Source organism: Electrophorus electricus, chromosome 22 (genome assembly GCF_041902795.1).
Source record: "Electrophorus electricus isolate QZ-2024a chromosome 22, ASM4190279v1, whole genome shotgun sequence".
In the NCBI taxonomy this organism is placed as follows: Eukaryota; Metazoa; Chordata; class Actinopteri; order Gymnotiformes; family Gymnotidae; genus Electrophorus; species Electrophorus electricus.
The window spans coordinates 15,518,136-15,533,375 of NC_137518.1; the positions used below are offsets into that span (position 1 = coordinate 15,518,136).

A 15,240-nucleotide genomic window follows, 5' to 3' on the forward strand; every position below is an offset into this window, starting at 1 on the left:
TCTTTCCATTAGCCAGACCAAATCAACGCTCTGAGCTCCCAGCCAGCAGGCTGTCACCCCTCCCCTCGTGTACCATTGACAAGGGGCTGAGTGGAAAGAGCTGACCCAGGCTCGGCACTGTGGGACTGGCCTTGCTGTAGCCTTGGCCCCCTGCCTTCACCTCTTGGTGCTGAGCTGTGGTTGTCCCAAACACATTTCCCTACGGCAAAAAATACAAACGTCCATATAAACAGTGGATGTACATAGCATGAAGTCAGTCAAATGAACATAAACTAATTAAAATGACAATGTTCTTGGCCAAATTGCCTTGAGTGCACTGGTTGCACATGCATATGGAATGCTGCCACTTTGAACACAGCTAAATCCCACAGCTAAATTCAGGCTGGGTAAACCAGGGTTACTTTATGGTGGTATTAACAGCTGATACTTTTCATTAAGGTCAGAAATACAATACTTAAACAGAAATCCATCCAATGAGAAAGTTCTCTGATGAGGTTGATGATATTAGCAACTCAGGTTCACGGCATTACAAAGCATAATGTGATTAATTGCACTGAGTGGAACCATAACCCATCTGCAAACAAAGAGAGACCCTGGTACTGGCCCTTTATAATTTCAGCATTAGCCTGCATATTGTTGGAGGCCAGCACTCTCAAAGCCACTAGACTGTGTCTGAGGTCTAGAACAATGGTTGGCCATCCAGGATAGCATACATTCTAAGTAAGTGGGATATGTATGTGAACTGCTCATTAGCATATAAATTAGAGGCACACTTTCAAGGCCTGTGAACAAGAACCAGTATTATGTAACATCTGTACATTTTACTCATGTAAATGATCTTACATTTAAACGTAATCATGTATAATTATTTAATCACAACTACGATCTTAAAACCTTAAGTTTAGTGGAAATGCAAGTATACAATGCATAATTACATTATCTGTATACTATTATCTGTGAGAAAGAAACAATGCAAATAACAAATTAATTTAACTTACAATTGAGGTAGAAAAAGTTAAATTATGTAATTATTCAGAAGGGATGAAAAGCAATATGGAAGATTAGTTATGCAACAGTAAAATTGTGTGGAATTTGTCTGAATCTTAAGCAGCCTTGATCTAGTGAAAATTCATCACTTGTCTGACTTCTTTAGAAGATAAGAAGAGAGCCATCCTGTATGTGTAACGTGACCTCCAATTTCAAAACAACTGAACTCCATAAGAACAGGTTCTGACTGCAGCATAAAACTACTACAGCAGCGTAGTTAAAGACAACAAAAATTAGGAAGAATGTTTGAAATCCATCACCCTGTTATCACAATTACAAACAGATAAGAGACTGAAATACTCTGAGCTGGTCCTAAGGGGGTTGATTTAGGAATGGATGCAGTCTACAGTAAGAAAGTAAATTTAACTTTAACATTTCAAAGCTGAAGAGTACACTACACTACATATCCTTATAAAAAGTAGTAAGAGTAATAATAATTTGCCATGTGTTCATTTGTTATTAATTTATTGTATTATACAAATTATAGACATACAGTAATGTTATATATTTACAACCAATTTTATTTTTCTACAAAATGCTTTTTTTTTTTTTGTATCTCTAGCTTCAAACAAGTGAACAAAAATATGTGTCCACAAAGTATTCTTCAATGTTATACTCGGTATGGTCAGTACTCACACCATGTCAACTTAGAACTAACTAGACAGAGCCTTTTGGAAGAATGTGGACATTTGCATAGTATCTTGAAATAAAATACAGATCCAAAAAATTCCAAAATGTCTGCAGAAAATAGGAGTAAGCTCCACTTACATGATGAAACCTTGTTCACCATAAGCTATGCTTGCTTATTCCATTTAGTATGCCAGCAATCCTAGTTGCATTCCTTTCGAGTTCTCAGCAGAAACTCAGACAGAGCTGTGAGATGTAGTGACACTTGTAACAGCAAAAAAATCCAGAATCCTGCAGCTGAATTCAAATTTGAATTGGGATGTAAAATGGCCAGTTAGTACAGGTCAGTGAAACAATGTACATTAGTGCAAATATTTAAACCAAAGACCATGGTCTTTTTTCTGTTACCTCTTTGGACAGTGATCACGTTGTAGCAAAATACTTCAGTATTTAAAAAGTAAATTTTTTGTAGGAAATGGTAAAGGATCTTTTACTGTTATGTCACCTTAAAAATAGCAGAAGTAACTGTGCAGTTGGAACTGGATCCTCTAGGCTAGTCTGCCAATATGAGAGGCCAAATGCTGATAGATGTCCAACAAAACAAAACCTATCTCATCTGTTATATATAGTAACAAACCTTTGGTTTAACAAATACCCCAAATTTCTTTTAAATCTCTTCAAAACAACATAATCTTTCAGATATATTATTCAGATATATTAGCTGAAAGTATTGTGAAGAGAGTCAGTAGAAAAGTGATCAATAACACAGTCCACCAGCTTTGAAACTATTAAATAAATAACAAATAACACAACAAAACCCCCAACATGTCCATAACTGGTGATTTTCAAAGTCTCAGAGAACTCAACAGGACCTGTTCAGGATCTTTCAGGATCTGTCGAAGAGAGCGGGATGATGGTAGAAGAAGAAGAAAACTCAGGGGGCATCCCCTCACAGAACGGCAAGGTCGTGGCAGGATTTGGAGCGCACTTTGCGGGCCATCTTTTTGTTGTTCTTGGCCACCAGCCTGTCGAGGAAGCGCCGGGCCTTTTTGGTGACGCTCTCTTTGCGTTTGTAGATGGAGCGGCGGCGCTCGTTGGCCTCCTTGCTGTCCCGCCGCAGACGGATCTGCCTCACGATGCCCTCGAACAGCTCGTGGACGTTGTGGTGCAGTGATGCTGATGTCTCGATGAACTTGCAGTCAAAGACGACAGCGCAAGCCCGTCCTTCTGGCAAATGCAGTAAGCAGAGGGTCACTGTTAGTGCATGTACGCTTGGGAGCACGACAGTGCATGCGGCCAGTGAGACAGGAGACCAGCATGAACCAGGATTATACCACTCAAATACTGAATCCATTAAACAGCTCTGTGGAGTGCTGTTTACAATAGGGGAAAAAACCTGATCCCGCATCTGCATGCCATCATCACGGGAGGAGTTATTCTAACAACAATAGCACAGAGTTACTTTTAAAAAAGGAACGGCAATTCGCTCTGGAGATCCTCACCTTCTACCGCCACCTCTCGGCAGCGCACCAGATCGCTCTTGTTGCCTACGAGGATGATGGGAATGTTCTCAGCCTGGCGGAGGCGTCGTAGTTGGATCCGCAGCTCGGAGGCGCTCTCGAAGCTGCTGCGCTCTGTGATGGAGTAGACGATGACGTAAGCGTTGCCCACCTGCATGCAATAATCCTGAACCCAGTTCTCATCCTCTTCCTGTAAGACACAGAAGAGAGTTTCACATGCACCTCTCAACTCCAGTCCTGCGGTTTTCAATTTTCCTTGTCCCATTACACCAAAATCAGCTCATGGAGGGATTAGCAAAAAAACCTGACCAAGGTGACCTACAGGATAGATCGCTCATGGCAGGTTCGTGTGGACCTTTTAATGTGACAGGACAAAAACAAAAGAAATGAAAAGCAGCACGTGACATACAGCCACCAATTCTAGTGTCACGAGGCCGGGCCCAGGTGTCACTGCCACGGGGCCCATCTGCGTTATATCTCCAGGCAGGAGCTCCATGCTTCCTCAGGATCAATAGTGGTGGAATTAGAGCCACGTGTGTTCTCTGGGGCGTTGGCTGGCTCCACAGGGTAATAGTGGCACTGCCTTTGATTATTTGCTGTATGCCAGCCCGCTCCACTTCAGCTCCTGTCAATGGGCTTTGGCCAACGGCACCTATGCCATCATGTTTCATCCACAACACTCAGTGAGGGACGGGCATTGGTGAGCGTGTTGTTTTTGCAGAGCACAAGTTCGCGGCTCCATGTATCTCCATGTGTGGGGACCGAATATATTTTTTGCCCTTTTGTACAGTTTATAAAAAAGGTTAATTTCATTTGTTATTTGGATCAGTAGATACTGTTGTGTATTGTGTGTTTGGAGAAAGGATTGTTTAGTTATCATACCTGCTTTTCTGTTGCCCATGTATCCATTACTATGAGAGTGGTCTCTTCTCCATCCACCGTCAGTGTTCTTTCATAAGTGTCTTCTAAAGCAGTAAAGACCACAAAGAAGCTTCAAAACCTCACACGTCCATTCCATTTTCCGTTAGAGAAAAAGGGCGAAGTTCTTAAACCTATTAGCCGAATTTAACGTGACGTTAACCGCAAATAGTGCCGCGGTAACACGTTTCCTCATTCATATATGTGGATTGCCGGTGTATTTTACCGTTTGCGTGATGTATGACGCTATGGCATTTTGTCCTCATTTGCGCATGACGTTAGTGGTTCTTAATAGAGCACCGCTCATCAAAAACAAAGAAGCACCCATTTAGCTAACTATTTTATTTAAAAGGCATGTTTTCGGTCTGTTTAGAGTGAGCATTATGGCAAACTTTGCAACGATTAATGACGAGGAAGGCCACTTGCTTGAGCAGGATCCCAGACTATCACGAGCTTTTTTTTTTTCCATAGAAAATACAAATCTGGTTGTTATAGAGGAAGAAACTATAAACAGATATAGACAGGGGACAGACACAATTTTGCTGCTCTGTCATAATTTAGAATCAGTAATGGAGTCATCAACCAAGCAGTTTCCGACATGGTGGAAGTTACAAATGCGTTACATTTTTAAGTAACTGGTATTTTTCTGCGTAACCACCGGTCTCAGGACTGGGATAAGTCAGCTATCTGTCTCTTGACGTGGGTTTTTAACATGCACAGACTTATTCAAATGTCGGTTTTGACTGGCTTCTGCACCTGTGAATTTAGCGCAGTTGACAACATTGCGCTAATTGTCGCCACGGTAACTTTAAATATCGTATGGCACGTTTTGCGTATTGCGAGGTTACCGTCAGGTTTTATGACCTTGGCCCAATAAGGTTGATCTCTACAACAACCTCAACACTGTGCAGTTACAAAAATTAGAATAGTTTCTGGTAAACCTTTCATTTCAGAGAGACGTTGCTACAATTCAACTGTTTGAACAGATGAGATGGCTGATGAGACCCCTACCCCAAGGCACCCGACGCGTTCTGCTGTTGATATGTTTAGCCCTGATCTTCTTGTCAGCAGTTAAGTTAATTCTTTATGTTCATGGACATGAACAGTGAGTGCGGAGTGGAGCAGGGGACAGCACGGAGTCGCTGTTTTAGGCTGACCTCGCGGCCAGTTCGACAAGATGAAAACACTTTTCATTAGGATGAAACAGACCTTGTCTCCTCTTTCCACTCTGTCACTTTCGAAGTCCTCCATGCACTTAGCACATAGAGCACTGAGGCTAGATTCATGTTCCACTTTACCTTCAACAGGAATTTAAACAAGGATAAAAAGAAGCTTCAATCAATCACATGCCTTTGAGACTTAGTGGTATCTAAATGTGCTGTATCTAATTATACTAAAAATAGTAGACCTATATTTAAATTACTCCATAATCACCTATAAAAAAGAGTCTCATCAGTCGAGTTCAAATGCAAATTTCCCCATCCATTTATCCGATGCAAATTTCACTTCTGATTGCATCTGGTCTCATTTGTTAACACTTGACAGGAGTTACTTGACTGGGAAACACAGCCACTTTTTAAGCAAGAAACATTAATAAGAAATGGATTGAAGAAACTGATGAATGATGATTTCCTGACTAACTCAGTGGGCTGAAACATGAAGATAAGCAGAAAGGCAGTAACACTGATCGTGTCTCTAAGGAATCTGGAAACACAATAACAAGTTAGAGATATAGACACACACACACACACACACACTCACACACACACCACAGATACACACACAAATGCACGCATACACACACACACACACACACACACACACAGACACACACACGCACACACACACACACACACTCACACACACACACACACACACACACACGCACACAAAAGCAACTACCATTACGTTGACACAAGCCTACAAACCTGGTATATCCCCCAAGTTGATAGTTAAGCTTACTTTGAATGGGGACATCAAATGAGTACTAAATAATTTTAAATTCAAAATTTCTCCAGAATTTTTCATTTCATTCTCATTCTGTTGTGCCTTCCATTTCTTGCAAGGTTTTCTGCTTAGCAGTTACTTTAAGTTCTTTTGAAGATCTTTGCTTTGTGATAATGATTACCAATGCACTCTGGCAGAACATAGATGGCTGAAACAATGAATGAGAATAATATTTTTTACAAACAGGCAAACAAACATCAGAACTACTATCCAGGATGTATGCATCGATGTGTCAACGTATCTAACTGCATCTTAATGAATATACCAACGTTTACCATAAAATTCATACCACTGGTAAATCTCACTGGCATAACAGTCATGTCTCAATTAGCTAAAAACATGAAAAACTCATGGAACAAGATATCAAGATGAAGATTACCTTGGGCTGAAGATAAGGTTTTACCAGAGGAAAATTAGGAAAACTGTGAACAAGTGTTCCCAGTGTGCCTAGTGCTCTTATCCTCACTGATCATTAAAGGCCTGACAGAACATCACAGACAAGATGTGCAAAATTTGGTAGTGTCAGTAGGTCACCATCTTTCGGCAGTTAAGAACTGTTTATAGCAAAGTAACAGTTTTCCTTAAGATTTACATTCATTATAGGACAAATAATGGGTGTAATGGGTGAACTATGTATAGAAATGATTGCAAAATTGCTCACCTAATACAGATGCACACTCCCACTTTTATTGTTTCATTACAAATTCAGTTTAGTACAGAAACAAAACAAATTGTGTCAGTTTCTACTCATGATATATGGATGTTAGTTAAGTCAAATGTATGGAAGTTCAGATCTCAGGCTTGGAGCCTTGAGATGAATAAATTATAAACAGTACAATTCTTTTCTAGTTCTGAGAACTGTAAGAGAGTCATGTAGCAGATCTTCTTCCACTCTGGTGAGTGCATTGCACAATCTGCACATATTTGCACAATTATTTATTTATTTATTTATTGTTTTTTGCTAATTTTCTATGAAGGCCAGTCTATCAGAGTTTATCAGACGAGTGACAGCATAAAGCATTAGACTCCGACCGACCAAAATAAAACAATAGACTACAACATTTCAGTAGCCTCAGGACATATTGATAACTCTATGCTTTCTGTGGTGACTTATGTATAAATCAATACTGGCCTAAAATGAATGTTTTCAGATTAATTACAATATGTGTTATTTTAGGAGTTAAATCATTCAGATGGTACTGAGGGTTTAGGAAAAGGGTATTTGGGGCATGAGGTGGCAACAAAGTCACCAGTGAAAATGAACATGGCTTAGATAAACTAGGAAAACTGAAAATGAACTCAGTCATAAGTGATGGGAGTTCACGTTATACAAACAGGGTATTAGCAAAATAATGCAAGATTCAAAACTAATTAATAATCTAATAATTAAAATAGCCTACCTTCTATGTAGTTGTGTGCATCTTTTTCTTGTATTCCTGCGAATATGTTGGCAAGGCTTGACTTCCCTACTCCATGGTCTCCCAACAAAACTACGCGATAGAGGCATTCAGCTCCAGAGCTGTCTGACTCTTCAGAGCCTGATGACCAGTTGGCCAGGGAATGAATGCTTTTGTCACCGGGCTGGTAAGAAGCAGACTGGCCAAGCGGAGGGTGATGAGAGTCGACTGGGAGTTCTCTGTCTCTCGGGCCCGGCTGATGAGAGGAGGGGATGGGAGTGCTTGCTCTTCTCCGGAGGGTTGCCTTACCCTCTCGTTCTGTGTTGAGTGTCATCTTGGAAGGATACGCATGCCTACAAAAGAAAAGTAAAACATTTTAATTCAGCCAGGTATAAATGCCAACTGGAAAAATGAATGCCAATCTGCAATCTTTATATAGGCCTATATATATTGTATACGTCCAGTAAAACTGCAAATCAAAGACAGAGAAAATAAATTGTTTCTAAAATTTACTCACAGGTAAGATCATACATGAATGTATTATGGCCAAGTAGCCTAAATAAAGTCAGTGAAGTTACGAAGGACGATCAAGTTCATGTATTTCTGCGGGTCGCGAAGTATGCGTTCTCATGCACTCCTCCATCGGTACAAGCGAGCAGAGTGTGCATCAATCAGTTTTGCTTGTAATAGGCTACGATGTAATACTATACCCCAGGAGTCATAGCAACAGCTAGCAAAGTTCCACAACGCCTTTAAAAATTCAAGAGTGGAATCAGAGGTTGTTCTCCCCCCCATTCCCTCCTCATTCTGTCCGTCACCCTCGTCTCTCTCACCCCTGCGTACACGAAGCCTCGCAGAACACGCACGCACACACTCACGCTGAGACACCAAACACTGGTGAGTGCAAGCTTTCAATTTTAAGGCTTGATGAAGGCTGTAAATATACCTGTTTTAGCTTTTTTCATTAAGCATGTCTGAATTTTAACAGTCTTGTGTAGGTTTTGAAGCAGTAATCGCACGTATCCTGTCGGTATACCATAAGTGAGTGTTTTTGCGCACAGCACATTACTGGATTGTCCATTGCGTTTTTATTACTCTTTACTCACCCTGTTCACAGACTGCTACATATGCTTTCAAATCATCGGGTTACCAGCCTCGTGGTTCCTCAGAGCCGATGCGCTCACTCGCCTCCTTTTTTACATTGCGCCGGGTCATATATTCTGTGTGATCTGGAAGTTTTCCGATCACACAGAATACTTCAGTCAAGTCTCATTCCAACAAAATGACGTCGAGCTTCAGTCACTTCCTGTTTAACGCTAACGTTCAACATAAAACTCTGTCAGTCTTTATTTATTAGTCAGCGTCTTTGATGCAGAAATTGCATCGAACCACAATCTTGCTTTGATAACTTTGCTGCTGTGAAGTTTTGCCAAATGCAACCCCAAGTGTCAATTGCTGAACCATCAAGAAAAAGTTACTTTTATGTTTCTTCAAAAAACAAACAGAAAGCTCCACACAATTGATCTTTTAACAGTGCATAAAGCACAAATAGGACCCAAGGTCTTTTGCAGGAATCTGTACTTGCTAAGACTCTCATGAATCTTTTCCAACTGCAACATCAGAAGTAATCAGAGCACTCGCCCGTGCAGTGGGGTGATGAAGGCCCTAACTGTTTACAGAGCAAGTCCTGTTCCCACACTTAATTCAGTTACAGCACTGTCCAAAAACTGTAGTTACAGGGTTTGCAAAGATTTTGAGGGGGTTAGAATTTCTGTGTTAACAAGTGAAATAAATGTTCAGGCATCCTAGAATAAAGTTAAACATTTGGAGAGTTTGCAATTAAACATATATATTTGAATAAGAACTATCCATAAAGTGACTCTAAAAAATAATAGTTTTTTATGTGCTATAGATTGGATCTGTTCACTACATTCATTTAACAGTCAAGGTAATTAAAAACATTTTAAAATGTTTTTAATGTTTAATGTCCTGAAGTTTAAAACCCCTATTGTCTAACTGTAATACTATGAAATTACATACAGCATTTCATAAAATGTAAATTTATTACATTTTCTGACAGCTTTGGGAAAGCTTATGAGAAAGTCAACTCCAGACATAATTAGTTATTACTCAGATATTACTAAGGCAAATTTAATGAAAATAACCTTCACTACAAGTGTGTGAGTGCAGTAATGCTGAAACTGAACTGTACTACTAAATCTGTGTGAGGTTAAGTCAGGGTGCCCATTTGCTGTACAATTATATAGGCAGGCAGACATCTCTTTTTATCCTGAGGTGGACATCTGTATCTGGAGCACACCTGCAAAGAAAATCAGACAAGCTGTTACTCCCCTGTCTTTTATAGCATCATAAGAAGAAACACCATAACACACACACACACACACACACACACACACACACACACACACACACACACACACACACACACACACACATATATATATATATATGATTTTAAACTCATGAGGTCTTGCAAGCATGCATTATTCAAGCATGCAATATTAAAGTCATGTCAAATGCAGTTACTGAATGTCACCTCATCACATAGATCATATAGTCTCATATATCTCAACTCTCGTTTGCACAGTGAACTTTCATGAATAACCAACCACCAAAGAATGGTTTACATAATGTAAGAAACATTTTCCCATACATAGACTGTCGCACCCTGACTATAAATCAATGTGGAAATGCACAATGAGTAATTCACTTTGACAGAATAAACCGTGTGACAGCTCCCCTGCGAATAACAGAGGCTGCATCCTATCATGCCAAGGAGAACAAACTATTCAGAATTAAATAAGCAAAGTATCTCATCACATAGGCCCTGGGGGTGTGCACAAGTATGCATACGTGTTGTGTCTGTGTGCAAGTTGCCCCAGCAGCTGTGGTTATGAAGTCTGTAAATCAGGATACAAACAGAGACTCTTTATAGAACATCTGCCCTTAAACGTGGCCATTATAGCCAGGGATGATTCTGTTTAACACAGGAAGCAGGGGGACAGACTCTGCTGGGGCTCAGGGGGACAGACTCTGCTGGGGCTCAGGCCATCTGCACACACTCAACTCCAGCCTTTGTCACGAGTGAGCCAGGACATCCCAAATCTGGTTGTTATTAACCTCCAAATGGAAATCTCAATCATACTGTGTTGTTTGTGAAAACTCTGTATGTCTTGACATTAGACAAATAAGCACTTTTTTTAAATGGAAAAAAGGTTAAAAAAACAAACAAACCCATAAATCCAAGGGCCTACATAAAAGCATCTCGGTCATCTAATAGGACACGTGTTCACAAAGGATTATGTAATCAGCCTTTGACAAGTGCAGTGTCCAACACTAAAGTGGTGCTGGTTCTCTGCAGATATGACTGATTGTCATGGAGAGGGAAATGTCACGCTGTTTTGGAACAAGCCATTGGGAAACGTGAAACCCTTATTAACCTTTAATGGTCAACTGGGATTCCATGAATGTACAGCGTGATGCTGATCTTCATTCATCTTTAAGACGGAGCTTTTTCCAAAACTGTAATATCACACGCCTTACGATAGCCCATTTCTTTTTCCTCCCCTTTTCTTCTTTGGAAAGAGGAGTAGGTGGATTCACTTCCTAAGGCCCTCCTGTCTGCCTCATTTGTAATGCTGGGACAATCAAGCACAGACAGCTATTGAATGTGCCCTGCTAATCAAATATGCTACTATCATAATCAATTCGCATGTCCATTTTTATGATACTTAGTGCAATTACATAAAAAAAAAAAAAAAATCTTCACTGGTAGTTTCCCGTAAAGCACATATATTTTGAATTCTGTAGTTAATGAGTATAATTTGTCATTTGGAGTGGGTTGTCAGTGTTTGCAAACAGCTTAAGGGACTTTGTTATGATGAGTGTTTCAGCATATATCAGTTCATACATGCAGGCTCACGTCACTTTAAAAATAATATAAATACAGTATCAATGACTAAACTCACTTCTACCTGCGAATGTGAATAATCTAGTAATGTGTATTTACACTAAATAAACCCATCATGTTGCAATCTAAACTGAACTGTACTGATTTTATAGAACAATTTTTTTTTCATGGATGAGAAATTGGGTTTTAGCAGTAGACCAAATAAAAGGCAAGTTGTCCCATGACTTGTACCGGTCTGACTTTGGGAAAAAGTTCTGGAAAGCCTCTCGGATGCTGCTGGCCCTCAACAGACGCAGGGCCCGAATATTCCTCAGGAGGGCACTGTTCTCATTCTCCAATTTCATTATTTCCTAGGAACAACAAATTCACATATAACACATATTGTGAGTCATTCATGTATTATACGATTTTCCTGAAAAACAAACAAAGAAAAATATATATATCTGACAAGTTTGGGCTTCTAGTGTGAATGAACAGGCAACCTGTTTCTGCAGTTTGATTTCTTCCTTCATGGTGTGGTTCTGCAAAGCCATATGTTTTACCAGTGGCGGTGCATAAGACATAGTCTTCTGTAAAATAAATCACCAGAGATTAATAGCCTACAGAGTAATTGATCAGCCTTAGCTCAGATGTACAAAGTGTTTGAGGTCACTATCCAATACTTTGGCAATGCTAGAGAGCACTTCCTCTTGTTTTTGGTGCAACTGCTTCTCCAGATTGGCCATCTCTGTCTGACACAGTGCACTCAAATCATCATGTTCTTCCTAACAGAATGAGAGAGGGAAATATACTATCAGGGACAGAAATTTTCCAGAGGGCTTTTTAAATGTCTACCAAAAAAAAAAAAAAAAGTAAAAAAATAAATCCATTTCATCCAAGACCTCTGTATGCTGTTTCTAAACCTTAATAATTTATTCTAAACATTCTACAGCAAATGAAACTTGTGTTATAGTCATGCCAGCTGTTAATAAATGGAGGCTTTTACTGTATAGTCATCCAATCGATCTTCTAACATTACCCGCCTCTTTAAAAGGTTGTGTAGAGGACGGAGGTCTCTGTAATAATGTGAGGTCTGATGCTATACCTCTTGAGCCATCTGCAGTTTATAAAGCTCCCTCTTCAGGTCAGCGATCTGTAGGGCTTTGAGCGGATACCCCTGGTCTTTGTATGTCTTTAGGGTTTGAAACTCTACCTGTGCATTCTGCACTTCTGCCATCACTGCCTGCAGTTTCACCTGCAGACCTGAAGTGTTGAAAAGACCTTTAATGCCATTTATTTATGACTGTTATTTATGCTTCATTTCATTTCTTTGAATTGTGAGCCAGTCCTGTAGGATGTACACTCAAAATCTGATCCATATGAACTCAGGAATGCAGAAGTGATTAACATTACTCATTTGTGTTTGGAACCAGAAGAAAGCACAAACCTAGGAATCCCTATTCATGCTTAGACTTTATAAGCATATTATTAAATCCAAATCTCATGTAGTTGTTTGCATTTAAATATTTCCTCTAATGATTTTGTTGGTAAATATGAAATAGCTAACCAGAGAGTTGATCCTTTGCCTCCTGAACGACATCCCTCAGGTCATCTTTGGCCTGTCTGATCTGCCTGGTGCTCCATCTGTTGTAGGCGGGTACTGAACGCTTGAATCAGATCACATTTAATTGGTTAAACATTGACTCTGAGATTCCTTTAAATCCCATTTATAGCCATGCACTACCAATGAACCTTCAGTTAAATGGTTTGCCAGGTTTCCAGTTCAGTTATATTAAAAGCCATCCTCTGTTCACAGCATATTCAGTTGATGGCTCACCCCTAGTTTTGCGTGTTGGTTGAGGAGCTCCCTTGCACTGGACACACTGTGCCTGTCTGTGTCTTCAATGTCCCTGGCCAGCTGCTGGTTCATTTCCTGAAGCAGTTTGCAGTGCTTTTCCAACTCCTCGACAGCCCTGCTCTGCCCCTTAACAAGCAGCTGAATGACAACTTGCACTGTAAAAGCTTGCCAGAGACAATGACAACAGGAAAGCCAGAAATGATTTTGTCCATTTCTTGCAGTTTCACCCACCTTCAGTATTTTCACCTTATCATTCATACAGGCTGACTTGCCCTGCCATGTCTTGATTTTTATCCTTCTGGAGAATCTAGACGAAACTGTAGGTGACTCCTGAATGCTGTTTTCTTGGGCTCTCCCTGTACATAGAGCAGAAGAGCAGTGATGATCCTGCCAGTCACACAGAGACACAGTTTAGAAAGCAGTAGCCTTTTGTTCAGTGTTTTTGCTGATAGATCTGGACTCACCAGATCTTCCAGACTGGGCTTGTTTTAGATGAAGCTGGAGGTTAGTGGGAGTTGGAGTTTCACTGTGCCGCTCTGAGATTGGTCTGTGGAATGATTTGGTTGCTTGGCGATCAGGAAGAGCAGAAGCCCAGAGGACTGGTTGTGGCTGAGTTGATTTTAAGACTTTTGTTCTATTGCTTCGCTCCCACTTGCTGTAATCCTTGAAAATAATCGTTGATATTAATAATAACAATGCTTATATCATATAATACAATATAATACACAATGATAATATAATAATCAGAATGCCTTACAAGACATTAACTGCCCCCACCCTGCAGCTTCTCAACATGTGGATATCCACTTTACTGATTTATTAGAAACAGGCAGCATCCCCTCTGCCTCAAACAGAAGAGTTAATTTAATTTTGCCCTCCTTCAAGATGACCCTATATGGGCATGCCTCTTGGTATTAGTTAAACCTGTTTTTAAAAGATCTGCAAAGAACTATAATATAAATGTTTTACACTGAATGATGGGGTTTCCTGAACCTTAAATAGGACTCATGCATGTCAATTTACGTTTTCATCTCAGCCTGTTGTATTTTTAATCAGCGGGTCAAAGGTTGAATGATTAAAACCTTCTTTTTCTCTGTGTTTCAGGAGGGGATTTGAAGATGAAAGCTTGTAATTATGGAAGGAGTTTATTACTGTGCCACTGCTATAACTACGATGACTTGTATGACTATTTTAGCAAGGTTTATCGGCTTGCAATAATCTGTTCTGGTGGGGAAAAATATTTTAGATGTTTGATGTATTACATCACCACACACCGCCGTTAGGAGCCACCTTTTGGTTAGAGTGAAATCTAACTTCAGCTGGTGATAATACATCCTAGAAGTCGTTCCTATGTTTTTATGCAGTTTTGAGCAAACGCTTTCGTTTGTCATAACCGAACAACGGCGCTGACACAGAAGGTGTATCAATGAGCGCATGAGGTTTCATGATTTCTGTAAGTTAAAAAAAACACCCCAAAACATTTAAATATCTAAAAGAAAGAAAAAGATCCAAAGAACAGATGAGAGAGAATGAAACTTACCACATTTGTAAAATACTCTTCCAGAATATGTGAGTGCTTTGGTAGTTTGTTCATTGTTTTGCCAAAAATAACAGCCGCTTGCAATTCGTTTAGATTTGATAATTATTACTACCGTTCCTAACTCGTTTCTCAAGAGTTCACTGCTCCTTGTGGAAACCACACAGCATTATTGTGCGAAGACACAAACGCCTCATTGGCGCGAATAATGTATTCGACGTTCGAAATAGAATGAAGCGTCTCAGAAGTTCCAATTGTCATAGCAACCACACGTACTCAAAGCCCAACAATGGAAATGTACCGCCATCTACAGGCCATTCTATTCATTGACTGAATCATACAGGCGGATTAACATGAATAATGGATAATAATGGAAGTTAATTGTTAATAAAAAAGTACGATCCCAGGCGAACATGATT

The 15,240-nt window shown here is 39.9% G+C and overlaps 2 protein-coding genes and 1 long non-coding RNA gene across 4 annotated transcripts; 1 reads left to right on the forward strand and 2 right to left on the reverse strand.

Annotated features, from left to right (window-relative positions):
* Positions 1-1,982: 1,982 nt before the first annotated feature.
* rem1 (RAS (RAD and GEM)-like GTP-binding 1) lies at positions 1,983-8,769 on the reverse strand. 2 transcript variants are annotated; one of them, XM_027012491.3, is made up of 5 exons: positions 8,623-8,769; positions 7,520-7,869; positions 4,077-4,159; positions 3,177-3,384; positions 1,983-2,901 (listed from the first exon to the last, which is right to left on the reverse strand). In XM_027012491.3, the coding sequence occupies exons 2-5, from the start codon at positions 7,848-7,850 to the stop codon at positions 2,624-2,626; spliced, it is 900 nt and encodes a 299-aa protein (XP_026868292.1). In that variant the 5' UTR covers positions 7,851-7,869; positions 8,623-8,769; the 3' UTR covers positions 1,983-2,623. The 2 variants fall into 2 exon arrangements, with proteins under 2 accessions (XP_026868292.1, XP_026868291.1); XM_027012490.3 differs by lacking the exon at positions 8,623-8,769 and adding an exon at positions 8,034-8,298.
* LOC145653087 (uncharacterized) lies at positions 8,283-15,233 on the forward strand. Its single transcript, XR_014119398.1, has 2 exons — positions 8,283-8,413; positions 14,389-15,233. It is a non-coding gene; the product is annotated as an uncharacterized LOC145653087 (long non-coding RNA).
* LOC113578932 (uncharacterized) lies at positions 9,445-14,963 on the reverse strand. Its single transcript, XM_027012489.3, has 10 exons — positions 14,825-14,963; positions 13,749-13,947; positions 13,516-13,640; positions 13,264-13,422; positions 12,994-13,093; positions 12,532-12,689; positions 12,110-12,211; positions 11,930-12,016; positions 11,679-11,797; positions 9,445-9,836 (listed from the first exon to the last, which is right to left on the reverse strand). Exons 1-10 carry the CDS (start codon positions 14,876-14,878, stop codon positions 9,776-9,778), a joined length of 1,164 nt encoding a protein of 387 aa, XP_026868290.2. The 5' UTR covers positions 14,879-14,963; the 3' UTR covers positions 9,445-9,775.
* Positions 15,234-15,240: the final 7 nt, after the last annotated feature.